The 27,995-nt window shown below is 35.7% G+C and overlaps 1 protein-coding gene across 2 annotated transcripts in view; it reads right to left on the reverse strand.

The window, feature by feature from the left end:
• Nucleotides 1–5,735: 5,735 nt before the first annotated feature.
• The window catches only part of TTC37 (tetratricopeptide repeat domain 37), an 87,274-nt gene continuing 65,014 nt past the window's right edge, over nt 5,736–27,995 (reverse strand). For both annotated transcript variants that reach the window (XM_042990269.1, XM_007078907.3), the window contains exons 38-43: nt 27,183–27,304; nt 25,267–25,425; nt 19,974–20,126; nt 13,923–14,053; nt 12,128–12,254; nt 5,736–9,926 (exon numbers count right to left, since the gene is read on the reverse strand). In XM_042990269.1, coding sequence (XP_042846203.1) covers nt 9,852–9,926; nt 12,128–12,254; nt 13,923–14,053; nt 19,974–20,126; nt 25,267–25,425; nt 27,183–27,304 — 767 coding nt within the window. In that variant the 3' untranslated portion in view covers nt 5,736–9,851. The remainder of the gene's footprint in view (nt 9,927–12,127; nt 12,255–13,922; nt 14,054–19,973; nt 20,127–25,266; nt 25,426–27,182; nt 27,305–27,995) is intronic.

Genomic DNA, 27,995 nt, shown 5'->3' on the forward strand with positions numbered 1-27,995 from the left:
TCTCAATTTAGGCACAAACACCACCTAAACAGGTTTGGATGGCCCAAGGGTACTGCTGCCTCCCAGTGTTTCCTGCCATTTCCTTCCTCTTGTGCAACCTGCTTTTAGGGGTAAAAATCATATGAAATTATTTACACTGAGGACTAAATGGTAATGTTCCAAGTACTTTGCTTGGTGAAGGACAAATGCCTCACCTTATGCTACATGGGTTAACACCTTCTCAGCCCCATGGTGGGGGGACATGCTCACCACCTGATAGGCAGGAGAGCAATAAGGCCCTAGGTCAAAAAAAAAAAAAAAAAAACCAAAACATCCCCAGAGCTCACTGGACATTAGCAGCTTCCCCATCTTCTACAGAAACTTACCAAATGTCTTCTCACTTCTATCGGTATGACAGCAGCAAGTAACACCCAAAAACATCGAGGGAAAACTATAATATATACACGTGCATACATATCTGTGTTTTTACCTTTGGAAGGTAAGGATCTCCAAACCCATGTGAGATACTACTTTTCATATCTTTGAGGTCTCCATTCATTCATGTGCTAGGCACTGGGGATACCATGTTGAGTAAACTAAACATGGACCCTGCTCTTAGAGAACTTACTATCTAGTGGAAAAGACCAATAATTAAACTTTCCAATACATGGGTAAGGAAAGGGTGTGATGGAGCACCTGAAAGAGGCGTTTAGGAAAACTTGGGGAATCAGGCAGAGGGATCTTCCAGAAGAAAGGATATCTAAACTGAGACCTCTGGAGTATAAGCAGACGTTAGCCTAGGGAAAGGGGGATAATTGGTAGAGATGGGGGCTTAGGGAGATAGAGCAGCCTGGGCACATACCCGGAGGCTAAGAGACTAGAACACGGCAGGAACTGCGAGATACAGTGTATGTGGTGGGAGGTGGGAGAGAAGGTTTGAGATGTAAATAATGAAAAGGAAGACTGGAGAGATTAGGGGGAGTAGGGTGTCTGATCACAGAGGACTTTATAACTCGTGTTGAGGAACTTGGGCTTGATCTTTGGGGTCCAGAATAGCTTTGAAGGATTTTAATGTTGTTGTTTTTTTTAAGCTTATTTATTTTGAGAAAACAGTGTGTGAGAGGGTAGAGAGAGAGAGAGAGAGAGACATGGAGAGAAAATCCCAAGCAGGCTGCACGCAGCCAGCACAGAGACGGATGTGGGGCCAAACTCATGAACCATGAGATCGTGACCTGAGCTGAAATAAGTCAGACGCTCAACTGACCGAGCCACCCAGGTGCCCCTGCAGGATTTTGAATAGGCAAGTGACCTTACCAGATTTGCATTTTAGAGAGATCCCCCTAGCTTTAGTGTGGAGAATAGATTACAGATACAGTGTGAGAAGCAAATCTGGATGGGAAAGGGGGGAGATAAAGGAGAAGAGTGGAGATAATTAGCTCAGGTTTAAACTAATTGATTTTGAAGTATCTATGGGATGTCCAGGTGGAGGTATCCAGTGGCGAGTGAGAGAGAGGACCTGGAGCATGAGAGAGATCTAAACTGAAGCTCTGGCATGGAAATAGTCATTGGACTTCATGGGTGAGGGAGGAAGAGACAGCCTGGAGTTGGGACGGGGGGAGTGGAGGACATGAAGCGTTCAGTGAGAAACAGAGACCAGGGGAAACCCTTGAGGACACCTAACACTGAGGGGACACGCAGAGGAGGAATCTAGAAGTTCCTAGGTGAGCATCTGAAGACAGTGACAGCAAAGTAGGAGAGGGAACATCATCTCTTGAGGATTTCAGTCTTCTCGGTGAGTTCCTGCTGGCAGATGGTGTCAACTTGAAGTTCTTCCAGTAATGATTTCAGACCAAGCATTAGATCCCCACCTATTGAAGAGAACCCTGTCCAAAAGTGGGTACATTACACAATGCAGTAGGAAAACAGTTGTCAATGCTTTCCTGACTACCCTTCCAGGCATGAAATAAATGTGTTGAACCTTCTCAGATGCAGAGAGGGTGGTAAGCCCTCCCAGAGAGAGGCAGGTTTATTATCAGGAAAAATATTAGACTGTTTTGGCCCCTACCCAGTTTGGCATTTTCCTCTCCAGGAGATTAGAGTCACACTCATTTGTGGTAAAGTTGTTATTTCAGATCTTTCCCTTAGTATACAGTCATGAAATATTCTAACTTCAAAGACTAAATTTTCCATAAACCCATTCCTTGGTTCTGTAACTTCATTTTCAGAAGGTATTTACACATGTGACTAACGTTGTGACTAAAAAATGACTGATGTGTTCAGCAGTACGTCAGAAACCAGGTCCTCTTTTACAGTCCCAAAGACACAAACTGAGGAAACAGAAAAATAATCCAAACATCTATGCTAGGTCTTGAGGGGTTTTGAGGTTTGACAGACCTTAGTTTAAAACCAGAGTCCCACCAGTCACTATCTGTGTGACTTTGGATCTGTTGTCTAACTTTGGAGTCTTAGTTTCCTCACTTAAAATGAGGACAAGACTACACCTACCTTGTAGGTTATTGGAAGAATTAGAAAAACATTTGTTGAGCTATTACCAGTTGTCAGAGACTTCTCTAAGCACTTTACCTGGATTAATTCATTTAATCCTCCAAAGAGATGTCTATTATTAAGATGCAGAGAAATTAGGTAATTTTTGTGAGGTTATACCACTCATGAGAGGTACAGCCAGAATTTGAACTCATTAGTCCAGAGAAGAGCTCTTAAACATTCTATTGTTTCTCTATATGTAGACCATCTAATGTGGTATTACATACATAGTAGGTACTGTACTTAATAAATGGTACCGATTACTAATAATAAACAGAGCTTTTGATTTTGATGGGAAAGACAAGTCCCATGGTACTCTTTCATCCAATTCTGATTCAGAGTAGTATCTAAAAATACTTGAGTTTATAAAGGTCCTTGCACTATGTGTGAGAAGAAATACCTTGGCTAGCAATAATTCCAGCAATGGACGAAAGCAGAAAGAAGTACAAAATATAGATTTCTCCTGGAACAAAATTATAATGAGGAAGTATTTCTCTACTTTAAAAGCACTTCTTTCTACGGTCTCTGGGGAGGGAGGCAATGAAGAAACATTATGGACATTGACTGGAGGCAGGCAAGGTGCTGATGCCAACATCCTGTGAAGTAGATTTCCTCTGTAGGTTCTGGCCACCAAAGCCTACCCAAGAGCCATTACTGTCAGGTAAAAGTCATTAGTATCCAACAGATGTTTCTCCAAAAAAGTAATGCACCGCTTTCACAAGGGAGACACTCAGGGATGGACTTCAGGTGGGTGGGGCCCATATGGAGACATGTGAATGGGGGTGGACAAAACCTACTTCTGCAACTCAGAACAACTCCATATTGAGGAATCTATCTAGTCCTTATGCCTAAATTCCACTGCTGAGCACTTAAAGGCTTTTACATATTCACAAAACCAACACAAAACCCTCAAAAAGGAACAAAAACACACCCAGGAACTTTTATCAACTATCTCCTCTACAGGGATTAGTTGGTAAGTAAAAGAGGTCTTTAAAAACTAAGAAGTGCTAGATAACTAAGACATGAGAGGGCTGAAAGGAAGTTGATGGAAGAGAGATTAACACCAAGGAGAAAACCAAGTGATTTTATCAAGGACTAACTGAAACAATTAGCTCACTGTGACCTCTCTATTGAACTTTCTATTAAGTTCAAAATCTAACAAGGGTGGAGCACTCCCTATCATTGCATAGGTTTAAATTTGTGAATAAAGGTAAGGGAAAAATAAGTTTGCCAAGTTAGTCTTTTGGAGGAGGTTCCTTCTAAGGTTCTTTCTAGAATTCAGATAGTGGCACTAGGTAAATGGCAGCCTCAGCATACTATCTGGTAGGGTAACTGTGTCAGTCGCAAAGATACATACCTCAAGTCTTTGAGGTGTCACCAATTTATTTTTTTAAATATAATTTACTGCCACGTTGGCTAACGTCCAGTGTATACAGTGTGCTCTTGGTTTTGGGGGTAGGTTCCCGTGATTCATCGCTTACAACACTCAGCGCTCATCCCAACAAGTGCCCTCCTCAATGCCCATCATCCATTTTCTCCTCTCTCCCGAGGTGTCACCAATTGTTAAAAAAATTGAACAGTAGTATTGGAATTGATCTTGGGAGCCTGATTCTATGTGCTTAAGAATATAGAGAAAAGCTGAGCTTTCTTTCTTCTTTTTGTCTGTAAAATTAGCATCTACTGTAAAAAATGATGTGAGAATTAAATGAGGTAATAATGGTGTAAAGAGTTTGGCAAATCATTTAATCTACCCCTGCCTCTAAGTCCTTTGTTGCTGAAGCCCTGGTGGGTAATGATCACCACCCCAGAAGCACAGAATGCTCCTCTGCTGAAGCAAAAGATGGTGCCAAGATGCTCTGTAATGCTGGATCTTATTTGGCTTCGTTAGAAGCTACGTGACTTGCATAAAATCTTATTGCTGCCTACATATTTCCCCATGTTCACAAAGTACTCACCATTGCTTACTGTAAATCTGGTTCTAGTGAGTTAATAAATTATTCTGAGCCTAGTCCTTGGACAGAGAAGCCTTCCAACCACATATAAATAGCACTTGTTCTGAGGCACTACGGGGCTGGCCTCAGGCAATTCAGAAACAAATACTGAAGCTGCTTATAACAATATAAATTTGCCTTCTCAGCAGTGTATTTTCACTCTAATTTCCTTCTTTGCACACGAAAAATCTTCTGCTCCATCTGGCTTTTCTCTTGTGCCCAGAGATACATAACTCTGCCTGCAAAGATAGAACCTATAACCATCTTTTCTTTTTTTTTTTTTTTCCTCACACCACCTGACTTTTTAGGCTAATTTCCAAACTTCTGAAGACAGCAAATAATCCTTTTCTAAAAACTATTTGGACACTATTTCTTGATCTATTAAACAGAATTAAGATTAGGACTTTGTAAACTACTATATAGTGATTTTCCCCCCAAAATTCCTGAATGATATTAACTGTGTGGCATATTTTTTCACAGAGAAAGCAACAACCATATTTTGTATGATTAAAGGAGAGGAAATGACATTTAAAAAGGCAGGGTCTTAGAAACTCAAGTTATTTAAGAGTCAGATAATCAATGTGCTTATTTTATTTAATGTGGGTGCTCTTTCTGTATGAAGCGTATTTGGTATGTAGAAGTCACATGTAATTACACTCAACCATTCACGGATGCTGGCTTCCATTAAAATATTCTCTGAGCGTAGGTTTGCTTTCCTGCTCAGTCTTAATACTTGGAACTGATTACCTACTTTTCTACAGCAGAGGCCTCTTTGGAAGGGGGGGTTCTACCCTAAGATTGGTAAGCACAGGAGGGGCCCCCTGTTTAGTGGAAATCAGAGGTGCTGCTTCACAGGTGCTGCACCAAGCAATTGATTTCAGTATTTTGCTCCAGCTCACTTTAGACCTGGAAAACTTTGGTGACCTTAGAACAACATATTGCTGCCATTAGAAATCTAGCTGAAGGCCCTGACTTCACAAATTTACATAAAAATTAAAGGTCAAGACATAAGTTTACCAGTTACATACCCATTCAGTAGTGAAACCCAGAATGAAATGTACCACTGAGGTTCTGGGAGTATAGTTTAATGCAGTTCTTTTAAAGAGGATGAGAGTGAAGTACCTGGTCAGCTACATTGGTGATACTGTACTCTAAGCAGCATGTTGAGTGAGAATAGTTCAGAAACTATTATAGAAATAAACAGCCACACATTCTTAAGAGTCAAATTCTTATGATGTTTATATTTTCACAGTAACCATTTTTAATAACTCATCATCTTTATCTGATGATCCCTTTTATGACAATTAAGATGGTAATCCCCAATTTCAGTGATCTAGTAAAATTCAGATTCAAAGGAATGCAAATTCATTTTAACAATAAACACAATGGGCAATGTACTAATTTTCTCTGCTGTCATAACAAATTACCACAAACTTAGTGGCTTTAAAACAACATAAATTTATTTCCTTACAGTTCTGTAAGTCACATGTCCAACACGGGTCTCAGCAGGTTACAATCGAGGTCCCAGAAGGGCTGCATCCCTTTCTGGGAACTCCAGTGGAGAAAGTTTCCTTGCTTCTTCCAGTTTCTAGAGCCTGCCCTTAGTCCAAGGATGGACCCACCTTCCTCCATCTTCAAAGCCAGCAATGTTGAATCTCTGACCTTCCATTGTCATTCTTTGAAAGGCTCTCCACTTTTAACGACTTCTGTGATTAAACTGGGTCCACTCAATAATCCAGTATAATCTCTCTGTCTCAAGGTCTATACCCTCAAGCACATTTGCATAGCCCCTTTACCACATATTCACAAGTTCTGGTGATTACGGCATGACACCTTTGGGGACCATTATTCTGCCTACATATAAGCAGAAACAGCAAGATAAACATTTTTTTATTGTCCATCTTCCAGAAAAATCCATGTAATTTAAATGTTTCTTATGATAGGTACTATATACAGGGGAAGTATGTAGCCCAAATGAACTTTTGTACTGATTCAAACTCAGGAGAGATCATGGTATGCAAATTATTTCAAAACTGGAGTGATGTCATATGAAACCCAATTTTCATGGGATACTCCAATTTTAATTATCCCTCTCCTGGCATCATTTCCCTTCACTAAAACAAATAGGTATTTTCAATTCTAAGTCCAAAATAGAAAAAAAAAAAAAAAAAAGAATTTCAAATGTTTCATAAGAGCTGTTTGTTAAAGAGACCCTATTCTTAAGTTTCTCCGAAGCATTTTGAGGTCTAAATATAATTTAGCATTCATTTTAAAAATTCTAGTTGTATAGGGTTTTAAAACACTGCTATCCAAAAAGTTCTTATTCTAATCAGCCAAAAAGAGAAAAAACCCATTATTATATGGCAAAGGGACAGCTAGACACATTGAGCGGACTTTCAGTGCAATAGGTCTTAAGTGACTCTATTTTCTAAACCAAAAATAAGGTATAAACTCTAAATAAGGGCATTTTCTGACTTTTTACCTTCTCTGTATAAAAAGTCTTAAAAAACAAATATATGGGAAGACTACTGTACTTGTATCTGATACACAAATATATTTTTCTAATGGAAAACACAATAAAACAAAAAGACCTCTCCTGAAATTGACGGTCAGTTTACAACTGACCCCTGCATGCTACACCTTATAACAAGTAACATGGGAGTCTGAGAAGCTTTCTATCCACTAGCAACTGAAGTGGAAGAAAGAAGACCTGTAGAGAGACAAGGGTCAACTTTGCCAAAACAGTTTCCACATTTTTTAAAGTGTGCAAAAATGGGAATAGATCTACAAGCCCTTCTCACTCATACATTAAATATACTTCATTTTTGTGTCCATATAAAATGTCCCAAAACAAGTATCAAATGTTCTATGAAGCAACCAAACATGGAGGTTTTCATATTCATATATTACATATCAATAATATTACTTAATGTTCATCTAATGTTTCATGTTAGTTTAGATAACTGTACCTTTAATCCCCTGTCCAATTCTGTTCTGTGTAGATTCCTAACTTAAAGGAAGTTTGTCAACTCATTTTGTAAGTGAAGAAAGAGTACAGCATTTTAAACTAAAGTTTATATATTTTATCCTGACTAGAAATTAGTGCAAGGGACATTTCTAGAAATATGACAAGTGATCTCAAACAAATAGATTGTGTTTTGAAACTTTAATTATAAGTCAAAATATATTTTTTCTACAGAAAATGATCACCAGATACCAAGCTGGTCTATAAACACCTAATTAAACAATAATAGCCAAATGGTAGATAAAAATTAGCAGAAAATGCACTATAATTCTCAAATAATGAAACACTATGAATGCTAAATATTGACACTTCAGGAAATAACTTTTTATGTAATTTCTCTAAACTTACATATAAAATGAAGGGAAATTTCAGCTACCTTAAAGTTCCTAGACTCTGATAACACTGATTCCATTTCAGGTTTCCTTTGCTTTAAGCATGCTGTTTAGCACTATTCTCTTTACTTACTAGGATTACATGACAATGTTAAAACACTTAGCATAGGTCTGGTATGCAGTAAGCGCTATAAAAAATCATACGTTTATTATTTGAGACTCACGATAACTGGGCAGTAACCTGAAGAGAAGGTAACAAAAGAGAGGATGTGTATACATCCATGCAAAAAGAATTACCTGAGATGGTATTAACTATCATCTTTTCGAACCTTCCATTCTAGAAAACCTGGGTCTGAGGTCACTGAAGGCCAGAACTAGGCAACTTAGTCAAAAGGTCACTTAGTCAAAAGGTCACAGGCCTGGAGGAAAGGCTGACCAAATCCACCCTGTAGATGAAAGTAACCTTGTGAAGCAAGTGACACCCCAGAAAGTGGATAGAAAATAAGAAATGACTTCTAAGCATTTAACCAGATGGATCCAGCCCATTTTGGGATAAGGGCTAAAGTACTTTCCAGAGGAAGCAAGAGGGCATGGGCACCAGAGATCATCTCGTGCTCACCTCTGGCTAAGTCTGTGGGCCAGGCTGTTAAAAGCACTGAATCATCGGTTGTTAGGGTAAAGAAGAGATGAGCAGAGACTGGCAAGTGCCTGATCCTATTAAAGAAAAAGTAAGGGAAGAATCATCATTGCAGTAATCCAGTGGTTCGAAACCTGAATGAACATTAGAATCTCTTAGGCATGCCTTTATAATGCAGAGTCCTAGGCCCTTCTCCTTAAAGATTCTGATTGCATAGGTCTGAATAATGAGAACACTTAGCTAAATTTGGGAATTCATCAAATTACAGTCAGTTCAATAGATTAGATTAACCTTTGGAGTAAAATTTAATTACAGAACATTGTCAATTTATATTATCTCACAAAATAACACGCAAAGCTGACTTAAAAAAACTACACACATGAATTGTACAACCACACATTTTCATAAAACAAATAATATATGTAAATGTCTGAAAACATCTTTTAAAACCACAAATCCAAAGTAAGCAACATACAGCTTCTTCAGATATATAAAAGGTTTTCTGAAAAAATAAAATAGGTAAATGTGCTCTCAAGTTTTAAAATTTGAAACTTAGAAATTATATCTGATTTTAATACTGTAAAGAAAATAAGACACTAGGTTTTTTTTCATTTCAGAAACTTCAAGTCTTTTCATCATAATTGAAGGAACTGCATGATCGATTAAACATTGTCAGCATTGTTTTCCAAAACTCTCCATTAATTTTTTTAATGCAGCCATACACCTGAGTGCTCTGAATTACACAAACATATCCAATGGCAGTCTAAGACTCACCAACATTTACATTATGCTTCTTCAACAGAATCTGAGATGAGCCACTAGTAAAACAGACTGTAAGATTATTTAGATGTGATGATGAATTGGTCTGCTGAACTCCAGAGGTCACAGAAGGAATTACATCTTTGAATTTACTTTTTAACAAATAAAATTCAGCGTTGTGCTAATCTGCTTTTGCATATTATTTGGAAAATGGCTATTAAGGCTTTATTGTAGAGGGGTACAAAAAATATCCTATTGTGCCTAATGCAAGATGGAGAAAAGAATGGTTTACAAATTACTGATGACCACCTAAGGGAATCCTGTTTTTTCCTTTCATTATGGATTTCTCAAAATCAAAGATATTTTTCAAATTAAAGTTACATTAAGAGTTTTCAGAAAATTAAATCCCTAGCTTAAGAACTTAAATGTCTTCAGATTCAAAATAGGAATGGGTGATTATAATTCTGTTTTTTTGTTTGTTTGTTTGTTTGTTTTTAAATGTTGCTTTGGGGAAAGTTTTGATTCATTGATTCATTCTTTCTAACAGCTTTTTCTTTGTTTGTTTACTATAAAATAATGCATTGTTACTGTGAGGACAATTTCTGATTCAATTCCAATGCTCTTGTATCTCCATGAGTTTTGGCATTGTTTACCAGCACCTACGAAAAATCACATACAGAAATATTAGTATTTTGTTTATTCACAATAACAATAATTAAATCCATGGAAGCCAAGTATGCCAAAAGGCAGCAGGCAATATCAAACAACACAAGAAAAAGGGACTACGTGAAATCCTTCCAGTCATTTTTGCTGAAATAAATTGTTCAGCCAAAGCCAACATCAAAGATAAGCACAATTTATTCAAATGCTCAATTAGTAAAGATGCAACATTTTGATTGTTACCATTGTCAGCGCTGTATAAAACTGAAGGTTTCATTTGGTGGTTTTGTTCACAATGCTGTTATCTCTAAACCCTTACCCAAAAAGACCATTTTATACACAGAACCGTGCAAGTGATATTCCTCTCCTTTAAAACCACAGTTTAGAATCGAGGTTCTAGATTCTAGGCTGTATCAAGAAACTTTGCAAGGTTTTCTTTCACCAATTCTACAAACTAAAAGATTTAATTTCGGTTGTTCATTTGACTACTAAAACTTTTGGTTGTTCTGTTTTCAAACACTGTGAAGGGTTTGAGATTTTGATCTACTTGCAAGCTAACAAGTTAGCCTTGGATACTGCCAAAAGACATGGCTCTCCTGGGTCAGAGACAAAAGTTTTTATCAATCATGGTACAATAAACCGCATGAACATCAAGACATTTACATTTGTTTCCCTTAGCCCCTAAGACTCACAGGGGTGACATGTAGGGATGCACATAGTTTCCCACATACATGCTGGATCACATTACAAGAAAAAAATCCTGAGCCTAGGAGACTTGAATCTTTTATTTTTGTTATTAATTTTTTTAATGTTTATTTATTTATTTTGAGAGACAGAAAGAACATGAGCAGGGAAGGGACAGAGAGAGAGAGACAGGGAGGGAGAGAATCCCAAGCAGGCTCCATGCAGAGTCCAACACGGGGCTCAGTCTCATGACCATGAGATCATGACCTGAGCCAAAATCAAGAGTCAGAAGCTTAACCGACTGAGCCACCCACACATCCCGAGACTTGAATCTTTTATGATGGGCAATAAATAGGCCTACCCTCTGGTCTGTAGGAAGACACTTATGTCAGTCTCCCAAGGCTGTCACTATAAAAACATCCTTGAAAAGATGGTCTGGAACAAAGAGCAGTCAGGCCATCTGCTCACAGGATGTTTAGAAATACAAGAACATCATGGAGAACTCCCAGCATTCATACAAGTTCTACCTTTTTGGTTTGCAATAGGATAATTATAATGCGTTTCTCCAAGCATTGTTTTTATTAATATTTCTTTAAGATTATAAGTTTCACTGAAAGGCAAACAGTATTTCAAATGCTGTAAGTATTTAAAAAGCTTCTCATTTATATTCATTGTATTTTGTAAATTACAGGCTCAAGTTATGAGAAAACAATGTATGTTTTTATATACTCTACCTTTTTTTTTTCTTAACGTTTATTCATTTTTGAGAGACAGAGTGCGAGCAGGGGAGGGGCAGAGACAGAGTGAAACACAGAATCTGAAGCAGGCTCCAGGCTCTGAGCTATCAGCACAGAGCCTGACAAGGGGCTCGAACCCACGAACCGTGAGATCATGATCTGAGCTGAAGTCGGATGCTTAACCAACTGAGCCACCCAGGTGCCCCCTTTTTATTTATTTATTTATTTATTTATTTATTTATTTACTTATTATACTCTACCTTTTTAAAAAGAATTTTAGATATACAAACAAATATGTTTATACATTTAGATACTAGTGCCATGCTATGAGGAGTAGAAACTGTCACATGTATCTTACAGAAAAAACAAGAAGTAAAATAGTATTTCCAAAGATAATATGAAGATCCCATTAAATTCTGCTAACGTTCAAACTTACCCTATTTGCCTCCAGGGCAATGCTTATAAAATATACTATAACCAGCACCTAGCACCTTCATCAATACTTTCTTATTCTGCATGACACATTAGGAGAATCTATTTCCTACAGGTTAAATCAGTGGCTCTCAACGAGGGGCAATTACTGGTATCATCTGGCGTTTCTAAAGATATTTTTAGTTGTCACAAGTTGGGTAAAGAGAGGAAGGCAGTGTTACTGGCATCTAGCATTTAGGGTGGTTAGGGATGTTGCTCAATAGCCTACAACACCCAGGACAGGAACCCTCACCCCTCCTCCAATAAAGGTCCGAAATGAAATATTGTGAATAAAATTAATGCCTTACATCAATAAGCTCGTAGTCATTTTTGGCATGTAAGTGTCTCAGCAGGTACCAACGTGCAGTTGATACAATAGACTTGGGAAACCCCGGTTGATGATACACCACTCTTTCCAAAAGTCGCCGTGTCTCTCTGAAAAAGAGTTCAAAGCATCTAAATTAACACAAGATATTTCATTTACTAGTCTCACACATATTATCTTTCTCATTCTTTTGCACACATGGTACTGATTACTTCATGATTTTTTTCATAGAATAAAGGTAATAATAATAGCTAACATTTATTAAGTGTTTATTACATGTTGGGTACTATGCTAAGTGGTTTACACATGTGGTCACATTTAATATATTCAACTTGTAAGGTTAGGTTGCTGTTACTATTCCCACTTTGCATATAAGAAAAGTATGGCTCATTCCAAATAGAAGAGGGGAAAGGCTCCTATTTTATGAGCACTTCTGATTAGAGCATACCTCTAATTTTTTTTGAAAACAGATGGAAAACAATTAAAATACAAAATACAAAGATAATTTACACAAGACTAAAAGTGTATTACATCAGGCTTTTTAGTATATGCTTTAAAAGGATGTATACAATATGTGAACACATGTAATAGAACAGGGTGGTTTACAGTTGTGTTCTAAGTTTTTCTTTCCTAATTTACTAGCATCTGTGACTCCAAAGATTTCCGTATTTGTAGAAACAACACAAATTGTAACTTCAGAAGTTTTGAATAGGAGGATCTTATAAGAAGTAACTGGTTTGAGGTAGAAGGTAAAGAACCTGTCTTGAAGATGCTTCTACATAGAAATCACCATATAATAAGCACACACTTTTTTCTTTGAGCCTGTGCTGATTCGGGCTGATTTTTGGTGGTGATCACGTTGTGGGATGTGCTAACAGATTACAGGCAGGTGGAGACTAAGGCCTTTAAGTAATCTACACTGAGCTTCAGCAGAAAGAGTTCATGAGGAAGTATAAATTATAGGCTAAAACATTTCTTGGTGAAATTTGCCATACAAAAAAATGACCAAGAATAAATAAATCATAAATGATGCTGGAACTGGTGATGAGCCATTAGTCTTAGTTCTTCCTTCACTCCTATTTTGGGATGTTGATGTGCCCTTTGCCACATATTTATATGTATGAAGCTCTATATCTTCACTACCTATCTTGTTCTAGTAACGTATGCTCCTAAATGGCTGTCTTACCTACAGTTGCTTTGTATTATGTGTGACATCCATTAGAGAGAGATATTATTCTCAGAATTTCAAAATATTCTTGCTTGTTTTTTCATCCATATGGACTTTTAAGTAGTTTTCTTCAAATTTATTTCTGACCCCATCCACACCCTCCAATAAAAAGATCACCAAAATTATTATATTTTAATCTCAGAAGCTTCGAGCTTTTCTAGATATAAGAACCACACTATTATAACATGTCTCTATCTTTTAAATATTCATCAGTTTTTCATAGCTTATTGCCTTGCATGAACTTGGGTCTTTTTGGTTTCTAGAATCCACATTACAATGTTGGTGCATCCTAAGAGAGCAAAACTCCCAGCCCCTCTTTACTTGAAATCCTGTCATGCCCAACCTCTCATACTGTATGTACCAAATGATTTTTTGTAAAACAAATGTACGACTTTATTTTCTTTATATGGTACTAGAACACCTTTCCCAAAGTAGTAACGAATATATGAATAACACCAAGTTTGTTAGACTAACTTTAAATCTGTTTCCTAGAAGGACTGAAAGTGAAGAAACATTTCCAAGAAAAAAAGGGAACAACGATTTTTCATACCTTGCCCCCATTTTGCGGTTGAATTGTAACAAAGCTTGTAAAAAGACAGCCAATGGACAAAAGCAAAGTTTCAAGGCCTCAGTTGTAGCTTCTTGAACCAAAGATGACCAGTGATTATTGGGAATATTAGCCTGCAAAAATATAAGACACATATTAAATCAAAACTTTCCGGATGTTTACCTTAAAAGGATGCAATTCAACTCTCATTTATTGAGTGCCTACTTGTCCAAGTCACCATGTAAATGCTACAGAGACCATGATTCTACAAAATGATTAAGATCTGATTTCTGTCCTTAAATAGCTACATAACAGGGCAGACTGGAATAAAGGAAGGTTTCAAAGAGGAGACATCACTTAAAACATACTAAAATATTTATTAAAACAAAATGCACTATTCTGCTATATAGGTGAATAAAATCTATCAGTTACTAAGCCTCTTGCTTACCAAATATACAAAACTCAATTTAACATGACTTCAACAGGTAGTGATAAAGTCCCACATTCAAAAATTATCTAAGGAGAAAGAAAAGACTAAAATAAAATATTTTAATAAAATCCCAACACAGAAAAAAGGTACAAAGCACAATGAATTAAATTGAACTCATCAATACTGAGAACTTTTTTTTAAGAATTTCACCTTATAAGGAAAATGTTAAGGCAAACTTTAGTGTCTTACAATATGGGCTGATTCAGAAATAATAGATAAGTATTTCCTAAGGAACAATAACTGGAGTTAAATATGGTGAACGGTCTGCTGAATTATGTTAGAAGGAAAAAAATACACACTTAAAATCTTTCATTAAAAACCTCAGACTGTATCCAAAATCTATAAGGAACTTATCAAACTCAACACCCAAAAAAACAAATAATCCAGTGAAGAAATGGGCTAAAGACATGAAGAAACACTTCTCCAAAGAAGACATCCCGATGGCCAACCGACACATGAAAAAATGCTCAACGTCTCTCACCATCAGGGAAATACAAATCAAAACCACCATGAGATACCACCTTACACCTGTCAGAATGGCTACATTAATAACTCAGGCAACAACAGATGTTGGCGAGGATGTGGAGAAAGAGGATCTCTTTTGCATTGTTGGTGGCAATGCAAGCTGGTGCATTGGAAAACAGTATGGAGGTTCCTCAAGAAACTAAAAATAGACCTACTGTATGTCCCAGCAATTGCACTACTAGGCATTTATCCAAGGGATACAGGTGTGCTGTTTCGAAGGGACACATGCACCCCCATGTTTATAGTAGCACTATCAACAATAGCCAAAGTATGGGAAGAGGCAAAATGTCCATCGATGGATGAATGAATAAAGAAGAGGTGGTACACACACATACACACACACACACACACACACACACACACAATGGAGTATTACTCGGCAATCAAAAAGAATGAAATCTTGCCATTTGCACCTATGGGGATGGAATTGGAGGGTATTATGCTAAGTGAAATTAGTCAGAGAAAGACAAAAATCACATGACTTCACTGATATGAGGACTTTAAGAGACAAAACAGATGAACATAAGGGAAGGGAAACAAAAATAATATAAAAACAGGGAGGGGGACAAAACAGAAGAGATTCATAAATATGGAGAACAAACAAACTGAGGGTTACTGGAGGGGCTGTGGGAGGGGGGATGGGCTAAATGGGTAAGGGGCACTAAGGAATCTACTCCTGAAATCATTGTTGCACTATATGCTAATTTGGATGTAAATTTTTAAAAATTAAAAAAAATTAAGAAAATAATATTAAATAATTAAAAAACCCTCAGACTTTAAGATTTCATAATTACAGGCATCTAGAATACACATTTTAATAAAGGCAATAGAATGAGTCAATACATGGTCCATTTCAAACACTAAAGTATAAAAAAAATGTTTTAATGTTAGGACAATAAACAGTGCATGCAGTACATTAGTGTAATCAAGGAAGAGGAAGCTATAAAGACAATAAATCTGAAAACAGAGGACAGAGGTAGTAAGGCATCTTCTATAAAGATGGGAGCAATGAGCCATTGGATACATCTGGCAAAGAAAATAAGGCAAAGCTCAAACTAACAAACTTAATCCCTAATATATTTTAGAAACCAGTAATACAAAACGTTCACTGGTTACTTTTATAATGTACTCTCATAAAATATTCTGTAAAGTTAGCCCAAAGATTATTATAGAAGGAAAAAGTTTCTATGCATAACTGGTATATTAAACAGTAGAATGCACACTTTTGACTTCCATTGTGTCTTTAAAACTGATTATATGAGAAAGCACTTTTCCTCTCTCCCTGGATAGAAATTACAGCAGGTTCCATGACTCTGATATCCATTTTTCTTACAGTCATCACAAATAATCTTAATTAGAATATCCTCTTCTTTTCAGTATGTCAATCTTCATTTAAAGGTACGGTTTGCACCCCATCCCACCACAGCTCCCAGACTGGATATGGTTACAGATAGTAGCAGCTGGCCTGTTCTTCCTCCCAACACTCCTACCTTTTCTTGTTAACTGCAGTTTCAAACTGCTACTGAAATACTAGAAGTCTGTATTTGACTGGTGTCACTGTAAGATGATACTTCTAGGCCTGACAGATATTTAAATCTCTTTTTCTCATCCAGACTTTCCTGGCTTTATCCTAACTTCACGGGTAATGTCTTATCTGCAGGACCAGCTATGTACTCTGTGGAGCCCAGTGCAAAATCACTGCAAAAATGTATGGCCCTTTGTTCAAAAATAATTAAGAATTTCAAGATGGCGACTACAAGGATTAAAGCAAGAGTGGAGCCCTGAGCAACTGCACAGAATGCACACCTGTGAAGCAGTCCTGTTCATCCACAGTTCCACTAGATGAATATACTCTATTTCACTTACTCTCCACATCCTCAAAGCAATCTTGAGACCTCTCGTTTCTTTTCTACTGAAACCCCAGCACTCTTCTAGGTAGTCCTACTGGATTGGATTTAAGAGAATTCCTACGCCAATCCACTTTCACGCTGGACCACTCATTCCTGGCTCCAACAAATTCTAGGAGTGTTGCCAATCCCATGTCACAGGAATTCTTCACTCCCTCTGTCTCGTACCCGAGCATATATTGCTACCCACCTTTGGGATACACCCACCACTGACTACTCTCTGCCAGGGCACATACTTTCCAAAGCACTCTTTTTCTCTGTCCTAAGACACCAAGTGGAGAGCCACAGCTTCTGAGGTTATGTCAGATACCTGTCTATATGCTACTAGACACGTGCCTCCAGGATCTCAGAGGCCATACATCAAAACCTTCCTTTCTTTGGCAGAGTTCAAAAAGATTCTTTTTTGTTTTTGTTCTTTTTTATTTTTATTTACTGATTTTACTTTTTTTTTTTTTTACTCTTATTTTTATCCCATAATCAGTTACTCTAGAGGATGAAACCCAATTGTGTATAGATTGAAAGCAAAAAATATACACTTTCTCCCTTCCTCACCTTTGTGGGCATCTGTGTGTGGAAATGTGCCATCAAGGTGGGGGAGGTAAGCGCTCTCCAAAAAAATTTCTCCATATTCCTTCTCTAACTTCTAATCCATTTATAGCTTCCTTATAGGTTAATCTTCTACTTACTGCGGAAGTCTGTACCTTGATTTTATATCTTACTTTGGAATCTGTTATCTTTGAAATCTGATACTTAGCATCTTAGCCGAACCTCTGAGTTTAATATCCGATCCATATATTATCACACATTCAGTAGCCTCTCATAAAAGTGTAATTTTAATATAGTCATGCTCTGTACCCTGCCAGCTGTTTACCATAGAAATGTGGCATCTCTTATATTCTTTTTTTTTTTAATGTTTATTTTTGAAAGAGAGAGACAGAGTGTGAGTGGGAGAGGGGTAGAGAGAGAGAAAGCACAGAATCCAAAGCAGGCTCCAGGCTCTGAGCTGTCAGCACAGAGCCCAACGTGGGGCTCGAACTCACAAACCCCAAGATCATGACCTGAGCCAATGTCTGATGCTTAACCGACTGAGCCACCCCTCTTATATTCTTTTACAATAAATGTTCAGTGTCAAATATTACAATAAGAACAGGTTAGATTTGAGTAGTATTATAAGGGCATCTGTAAATGTTATTCTACTTGATATTTAACCCTATAAGAAGGCAAAGTAGTATTATCATATTTACTACTACTCCTCCTTAAAAAAAAAAAAAGACTAAATAGTTTAATTGGCTGAAGTTTTCACAAGGAATACATGGTAGAACCAGAACCAAAGCTATTAGAGAAAATACTTTTTGTGGTTGGGGGGAGGGGGGTAGAAGAGATAGGGTGTATTTGGGTATTACTAAACTGCACGCTAATTTCCTCAACTGTAAAACAGGATTATTGTAAATATTAAATAAACTAATATGTGTAAATCACTATAACAGTATCTAGCACAGGCTAAGTGCTATAATGTTTGCTATTGTTATTCCTATTGTTTTATTCCAGGTCCGATTTAATTTCCCAGCATTAAGAACAGGCAAAAAAAAACATCCTCCCCCCAATAAAAACATTTATTAACTAACAAATAATGTTAGACTAAAAGAATTTCTACTTTTCCAGTTCACATATACAAGAGACTTATAGGTACTATGTGTGGCTTCCATAGCACACAGCTATCAATGTCACAAAGATAATTGTTAAATATAAATATGTAACAAAACAAAATATTTGATGGTCTACAATTATCCTTAACCACCATTTTTTTCCACCCAAATCAGCACAAATTTGACAACCATTATTATGTACACATTCATTCAAAAACCATTTATTGAAGAGCTCCTATGTACATATACAAGGCAGGGTGGTAAAGCAAGGATGCAAAGATGAACAAAACATGGCCACTGACCTAAGGAGCTCTTAAATGTGCTCTGTAGTCATCTCACCAAAGCTGAAAACATTTCCTAATCCTTATATATCTTTATCAGAAAGCTTAGTTAAAGCAAGCAAATAACATTGGCAATGGATTGCTATGACAAAAGCATGAATTAATTCAGGCCTATCTAGGACAATTTCTTCTAACCATGTAAAACAAAGAATGGCAGTTTATCTTTTAATTACAGAAGCAACATTATATGATAAAAATTCAAATACTATCAAAGGATATAAAATGAAAACGTCTTCTCTATTATCCTTTAAAAATCCCCAGTGCTATTCTCCAAAGTAACTGTCATTAACTTTCTTTTTTTAATTATTATTTTATTTATTTTTTTATTTTAGACAGCTAGAGAGCTAGGGATGGAGAGGGGCAGAGGGGGGAGGGGGAGAGAGAATCATAAGCAAGCTCCATGCTCAGTGCAGAGCCCCATGTGGGGCTGGATCCTTTGACATTGGGATCATGACCTAGGTCAAAATCAAGACTCAAATGCTTAACCAACTGAGTCACCCAGATGCCCCTCATTAATTTTCTTTTTATATATTTTTATATCTTTCTATGTACCCATAAGCAGGTGCACACAAACACAACATATTTAGACATATATATTCTTAAATATATGTATCACACATACATACACTCAACTAGGATATCATATACACTCTTCTGCAGTTTTCCCCCCAAAGCACACACACACTTAAACATTTATCTAAGGAGTTTTCCATACTAGTATAGAAGACTTACAGATTAATGTACCTATCTTTGTATCAAAAATCTGATGTCAAATCAAAACTTACTAGAAATCCCTCTTACAGAATGTTAAATTGAACTGAGAAAGGGCTGAAATGTTAATTATTGCCACCTTTGTCGCAGATGAGTAGCTGGGTTAATTCTAACTTACCAACAAGAAATAAAAATGTATATTCTGCCTTATTTCAACTTTTTAATTTCAATCTTTGTTTCTTTTCTTCCCCAAACAATGACACTGTTCTGTTTAGTCTATGGATTTACATTGCTATTATTTCCATCAAAAGTCCAAATACAAAGTCTATAAGGAGGCCTCACGAGAATGTGACAAAACAACAGGAACTTGAGAGAAAGCACGATCATCTTAAAAATAAATGAATCAATTTTTCATGATTATAACATGATCTTACCATGCAGGCTTTTAAAGCAAGTAGAGCTAGTCTCAGCAGACTTGACAGCTTCCCACTCCAACTGCCCTGTTGGGATGCTACTTGTAGACTCTTTCTATAACACATCTCTGCAGCACCCATCATTCCTTGGCACTGATACACGTGTGCCAGCCACTGAGGAACATAAAGAGAAAAGAACCAAAAAGATTTCAATTTAGTACATAGCCTGCTACTCTACTTCCAACAAAGTCAATACACATTGATAAAGTTAATTTTTTATTTCATTATTGCTAAATTTTGTGCCCCCAAAAAACAAAAATCACAGGTCAAGAAAGGAGTAGCCATCTTGCCCATTCTATCAGCAAGAGCTTACTAGCCACATCACTGGAAAGTCATTTTTTTTTATATAAATGCGTATCTACTTATTTTGAGACAGAGAAAGAGAGAGTGTGAGCAGGGGAAGGGCAAGGAGAAAGGGAGAGAGAGAATCCCAAGCTGGCTCCATGCTGTCATCACAGAGCCCAATGTGCAGCTTAATCTCAAGAACCATGAGATCATGACTTGATAAGAAATCAAGAGTCGGATGCTTTAACCAACTAAGCCACCCAGGTGCCCCTGACTTGACAGTCTTAAAGAGTTTTCTGAGATGGCAAGTCAAGAACAAAATCAAAATGGACTATGAAAACAGACATATCATGTAAATGCTAATCAAAAAGAAGTCTGTATAGCTGTATTAATAAAGTAGACTTTAAGACAAGAAATATTAGAGACAAAGGGGGCTGTTTCATAATAAGAATCAATTAATTGGAAGATATAACACTCCTACTTTTGTATTTACCTAATAACATAGATTTTATGCAGCAAAAGTTGACAGAAATGAAAAAAATAGTCAAATGCAGAATCAAAGTTGGAGATTTTTAATACACCTATCTTAGAAATGGTTAAAGAAACACAAAACGTTCAATAAGGATATAGAAGATTTAAACATAATTAGCTCAACTTAAGTGACATATTGAGAAGACTACATTCAGTAACCACAGTATACACATTAAGTGACAATGTGTATGCAATATTTACCAAATCCAACCACATAACTGAAGAACTAAAATCATACAGTTTACTGATTAAGTGAAATTAAACAGTAACAGAGAAATAACTAAAAAATTCATCCTCTCCCATATTAGAAATTTTGCAACATGCTTCAGAAAAAACATGGATCAAAGAAGAAATCCCAATGGAAATTAGAAAACATATTCAAATAAATGACAATGAAAACACTACATAAAATCCTGGGGGATGCATATATATATTGGAGAAAGACAGAAAATCTGTAAGTTTCTCTGTCAAGAAGCTAGGTAAAAAAAAAAAAACAAAAAACCCAAAATGCAAAGAACGTAAACAAAATAAAAAATAAAAGAAATCAATAATATGTAAAGAAAATATAATGAAGAAAAGCAAACCAAAAAGTTGGTTCTTTGACAAGTTAACAAAATTGCTTATCAAGAAAAAATTCAGAAAACACAAATTACCAATGTAAGAATGAAAACGGAAAAAAAGCATTACAGATTATATAAACAGTGAACAAAAAAATTTTTTTTAATGTTTATTTTTGTGAGAGAGACAGAGTGTGAGAGAGCAGGGAAGGGGCAGAAAGAGAAAGGGAGACACAGAACCCGATGCAGGCTCCAGGCTCTGAGTCGTCAGCACAGAGCCCAACATGGGGCTCAAACTCACGAACCACAAGATCATGACCTGAGCCAAAGTCAGCTTAACAAACTGAGCCGCTCAGGTGGCCCCATGATACATTAAAGAGGATATCATGAACAACTTTATGCCAATAAACATGAAATTGAGATGTGCTGGACAAATTTCCTGTAGCTCATGAATGCTAAAGAAGTGAAAAGAAATTTAACCAGCAATTAAAAAAAAAAAAAATCCTTAGCCCAAGTGGCTTCAATGGTGAATTCTTCCAAACATTAAAGAAATAAATGTCACTCTCATACAAACTCTTTCAGAAAATAAAGGAGAATTAACAACATAGATGCCAAAACCTAACAGAGACCTCATAAGAATGAAAAATAACAAGCCATTCTCTCCTAAATATAGGTATTAAAAATTCTCTAAAAAGACATTAACAAATCAACTCCAGCAATATATAAAAGGAGTAATACATCATAGCCAGGAAAGCCAAGTAAGATTTCTACTAAGAATGCAAGGTTAGTTGAGCATTTAAAAGTCAACACAGTCCACATTAGCAGAATAATAAAAAAAAGAACCATTCTAACAGATGCCCCTCACAAGATCTGTTAAAATTCAACATCCATTCATGAAAAAAATAAAAAATCTTTTATCAATTTAGAAGAGAAGACTTCCTTGATCTGATAAATCTATCTATAAAAACTTGCAGTAAATATCATAATTGGGAAACAGTAAATGTTTTCTATGTGAGGTTGAAAATAAGAACGTTCACTTATTTTACCACCACTTCTATTTAATATTGTTATTCAAGGTTCTAAACAATGCAATACAGTAAGAAAAAAAATCAATATAAATATATTGGAAAGAAAAAGTAAAACTTTACTACTCACAGAAATGACTTAATTATGTTTACAGAAAACCCAAAATCATTTCAAAAGAATAAGTGAATTCAGCAAGGTTGCTGATGGTCAACATATAAATATCACTGCATTTCTAAGTGTTTGGAGCTAACATACAAGACAAAAATACCATTTGTAATAGAACAAAAAACATGAACTACCTAGAAATAAATTTAACACAAAAATGTAAGAGACTCTACACTGAAAACTGTAAAACACTACCGAGAGAAATTTAGAACTTAAATAATTTGAGGAATATACCACATTTGTGGATAGAGAAATTCAGTAGTATTACTTTATCAATCCTCCCCCAATTAAATTACAGATTCATGTAATTCCAATCAAGATCCTAGCAGGGCTTTTGTTTGGGGTGGGGGTGGGGGGCAGTAAGAAAGCAGGGTAACTGACAATCTACATGTAAATGCAAAAAACCTAAATGACCTGAGACACTTGAAGGAGAAAAAGTCAGAGGTCTTACTATTAGCTCCACACATCAAAACTAATTGTAAAGCTGTAAGCAAGAATAAACAAGTAGATGAATGGAAAAGAATAGGGACCCACATATACAGTCACCTAATTCATGTAAAACCATCACTACAGTTCTGTGGGGTCAGAATGGTCTTTTCAAGGAATGATGCGGGGACAGTAAGATATACATCTGGGAAAAAAAGAACTTTGACTCTGCAACATCAACAAAAATTAATCCTGTACGGATCATATACCTAATATGTGAAAAGTAAAACAAAAATGTCTGAAAGAAAAGAGAAAAATATCTTCAGGAGCTTAAAGGAGGCAAAGCGCTCTTAAATAGAAATTTCAATAAAGCATTAACCATTAAAAAATGGTAAATTAGACTTAATTAAAATTAAGAACTTTTCATCAAAAAATAATATTAACAGAGTGTTAAGCCAAGGTACAGACATGAGGAACTAGGTGCAGTAATATGAATAATCAAAATGTGCTTGTATCCAAAAACTACAATGAATTCCAAAAATCAATTAAAAAACAGTCCACGAAAAACTAAAAAAAAAAAAAAAAAAAAAAAAGGCATTTTATAAAGAGGATATCCAAAGGTTCATTAAGTTTATGAAAAGTGGCTCAACATCATGATTCAGGTAAAGTCAAGTTAAAACTATCACAAGATACTATTATCTACTTATCTACTGAAAAGGGGAAATAATAACCATGTCTAGCAATACCAGCAATTGGAATGCTCAAAATTTGTTAGTGGTTTAGAAAACTGTTTGATAGGATCTACTAGAGTAAACATACATATCCCTTATCACCCACCAAAAGACATATCTAAGGATGGACATAGCAGCATTAACCATGATAGCCAAAACTTGTTAATAATCCAAATGTCCATCAACTTTAAAAGAGATATTTTATAATATATTCATAAGATGAAACGGAAAAAAACTACAGCTACGTGAAACAACTAAATGAGTCCCAAAGACTTGATGCTGAATGAAAGTAACCACACACAAAACAAGAGTCTGTTTATGTGATGTTCAAAAAGCAGAAAGACTAGAGAGAAGTGACAGAAGTCAGAATAGTGGTTCTCCTTTTTATTTGAGGTGGGGGAAATCAAAGAGAGAGGCAGGGGGAGGCAACCAGGTTATTGACAATATTCTGTATCATGGTATAGGTGGTGGCTAAATAGGTATATAGGTAAGTAAAAATGTAATGAATGGTACTTATAAGATTTTCATACTCTATTCTTTGTGAATTATATCATAAAAGAAGACACACTCTATCTCGTAAGACTCTACATACTATGTAATTTATCTTTTAATTTTTCCTTTTTAGTTTGACAAGCATACGAAGTCTTGATGAAGAATATGAAATCATTACTATCCATCTGACCTTAGAATTAAAGTATCTTAATTCTCATATGGCAAACTTTAGAAGAGGGGAAAAAAGCACCACCTTTCTCCAATAATTAGAATAAAAAGTAGGCTTAGCTTGCATAGTCCAACTACTGTATGCCACAGGATAATCTTTTTAAGCAGGGACATCAAAAAGGTGTTATAATGAAACATCAAAATGAGCAAGAAATTACAGTAAAAAATAAGCTTCTGTAAAATCGGTATCAAAAAGCCCCTTTGATACTTTCTCTGGAGCAGAGAGGAAACTATAATACACTGAATAAAGTAATTACATGTTTTCTTGTGTTTTAATATCGATAAGAATAAAGTATATAGTGATCATTATGTGTTTGTCACTGTAGATAACCAGAGCCAGCTAAAAGGATAGTCTGTTCATTCAAGCATCCATAACTACTTCAAAAGGCACTAAACACCCATTAAAATCCTGGATATAGGTTACCTATAAGGTAGCTAGAAAAAAAAACACATACATCCTCCCTAAAGGTGGAGTTAGCACCATTATGACAAAATGTTTGAAACACTTCTTTAGTGTGTTACATCAATCCTATGTAAAAGGCAGTATTTTCAACATTGTTTTAAATTGAGGAAATTCATAATCGACAATTTAAAAACCTTTGAAGCAGTGTAGCTGCAGATCCTAAATTAGTATTAAACTTGCTTAGTCTCCTTAATCCCAATGCTTCAATAGCATGCTTCAGTTATTGAAAACGAAACATATATGGTGACTTTTAAAGGCAAGATAAACAAAATGGAGCATACCGCCTAACCTCATCTAGTATCACGAAGTATCCTAATTCAGGACTCATTGTAAGAATGGAGAGAATTTACCTGCCACGCTGGAACAGAAGTTGAATTGGACATGACTGTTTTCTGCAGCTCTTCAAGTACAGCATCTGGGAGAGGGTTTTGTGAATCCAGGAGTGGTTTACACTGAACTTGTCTCAAAAGTAAGATAACAGCTGGCTGATCAGGGTTACTTTTTAAATTCTAAAAATTAAACCCCAAATACAAATATATCACACAGATTCTTGAATGTTAAAACAGCAATTAAGCTATTCTTAATGTTGGGAAAAAATCTGAATTTAACCTTTTTCTTATTAAAAAAATAACTGCAAAAGTAAAATAAATAGAACGATGAACATACAAAACTCCACATTTAAATAAACTTTGAAATTGGTAATGCTATAATTGTAGTTTATAAGTCATTTATTTAAGATTTAGTTTCCCTTTGACTTGTTTTATTCTCAAGTGATATCCTGAAAAACTTAAGTTCTGAATGTAAATAGCTGAACCAAGAAAACATAATATTAACAGTGAAGGCTAAAACAATGCCTTATTGGAAGAAACTAGACCATATAAGAAGAAAAGAGCTATAAATGTTTTCCTTTTTCAACCTCTTCACAAAGATATTCACTGGATGTCCTTCTCTAGGCAAAGACTTCCTACACATTGTAAGAAAAATGACCCATTTATCCATTTCCCTAAGCCATTATTAGTACATGAAAACACACACATACATAATTATATACATGTATATGCATCTCCTTTCCTATATATATCTGTACGGGGGAGAAGTTAAAGAAAGTTCTCTAAACAAGCCTTCCACTATTGTTTTAAACATTTCTTTATTGCTTGTTCTTCAATCTCATGCTTCTCTATTTCTTATTAATTAAGTTATAGTCTTAAATGTATGTGATTGCTTTCTTCTAAGTAAGAGATTGGAACAAAAGAATGACAAGAAAAAAATCATAAAAGTATCCCTTATTCTGTCAAACAGAACATACCAACTGTCAGTTGCTTGTTAAACACTCACTGCATAATACTAATCTGTCCTGAATATAGATGAAATTTCTTAAATAAAAGAGAAAATTTATTACTCTGCTTTTTCGGAGAATTAAAACACCAAAGGGATCTTCAAAGATCCATTCTTCCTTCTCTGTAAAATTTATATTGATCTTTCTTTCAAAAACAAAAACAAAACAAAACACATTTCTAAAGAAAATAAAATCTTCCTGGTAAGCAATTACAAAAAAAGATGTTTTCAGGAAAACGTCAGGATAAGATGTTTAAAACTGTCCTTATCCATTAAATTATTTCTAAATAGCTTTATGAAATGGATTCATTCATTCAATAGAAATTTATTGAACCCCTACTATGTGCTGGCAAGGTGCTAAGGATTTACTCACAGAGCCCACAATCCAGGTTTATAAAAGGTGACTAATGAGTAGCTCCAATCACCCACTTAATCCTCATAGTCATTCTATGTGGTTCAGAACTTTGGAAAAATACAGAGATGCTGGAAAATATAGCATTCTGAAGGCAGTAACCAGAAATCAAAGGAAAATACTGCTTCCATAATGGTACTGCCTTCCCAAAGACCTGTTAAGTCCTTGAGTCCTAGAATCAAACAAATGTGAGTTCAAATGGCAACTCAATCAATTTCTAGCTGCAAACTCTTGTGTAAATCGCTTACCCTCTCTAAGCTTTAGTTTACTCATTTATAAAAAGGAGATAATAATAAACATCCATGTCATACATCGTTGTGAAGTTCAAATACAAACTGCTAAATGTACTGACCAGCTTATAGTAAGTACGCAATAAATGTTGGGTAATTATAATCATTACTATCATCACACCATCACCATATGCCTTTTAAATAATGTGCACTCTATTTTTAATGTCATTTTCCAAGTAGGATAAGAATCCACAAATCTCAATGCTCAATTTCATAATAATAATAATACCTTTGTGCAGAGGCCTTCAGCTTCAGCTAGTCTTCCTGTGTCTATTAGACCAGTGACAGCTTGGGAGAGAGACCACTTTTCAAGAGATTGGTTATAATTTTCAAGGAATTCTTTGTCTCTAACTGTGAACAAAAATGTCAGTGTTACTTTGCTCTGCGATTTATAACATTTTCCCAAAGGAGTAATTAGTTGCTAAGAAGTATTACAATTAGACTTACCATGCATCTATAATTTTTTAAACTTACATGTACTACCAAAATACCATAAACTATCCTGACACGTGACAGGTTTCTGAAGAGTTTCATGGTAGGAATGTTTGTGGCTGAGTAACTTAAAACTTTATAGACTTGTGACTTACATAAAAACAAAACAAAACAAAACAAACAAAAAACAAAAAACACTATCTACAGCAAAATTAAAAATAATTCACTGTAAAAAATTAAATATTTATCGTGATATAATTGATGTATGGTAAATTACACAAATGTATGTATTCAAACAGTACATTCTGAAGACTTTTGACATGGGCGTCTATCCATGAACCATCACTAAAATCAAGATAATGAACATAGTCACCATCATGAAAAGTTTCTTCCTACTCCTCTGTAATCACTTCTGTTCCCCTACCTACCTCTCCTCTCACCCTCTGTCCCCAGGCAACCGCTAATTCTTTTCAGTCACAATAGATCAGTCTGCATCTTCTAAACTTTCATACAAATAGAATCATAAAGTATAGACCCCTTTGTCTGGCACGTTCACAACTGTTAACATGGTAAATTACATGCATTTTCAAATGTTAAAGTGACTTTGCGT

The sequence above is a fragment of the Panthera tigris genome, chromosome A1, assembly GCF_018350195.1.
Source record: "Panthera tigris isolate Pti1 chromosome A1, P.tigris_Pti1_mat1.1, whole genome shotgun sequence".
NCBI lineage: Eukaryota > Metazoa > Chordata > Mammalia > Carnivora > Felidae > Panthera > Panthera tigris.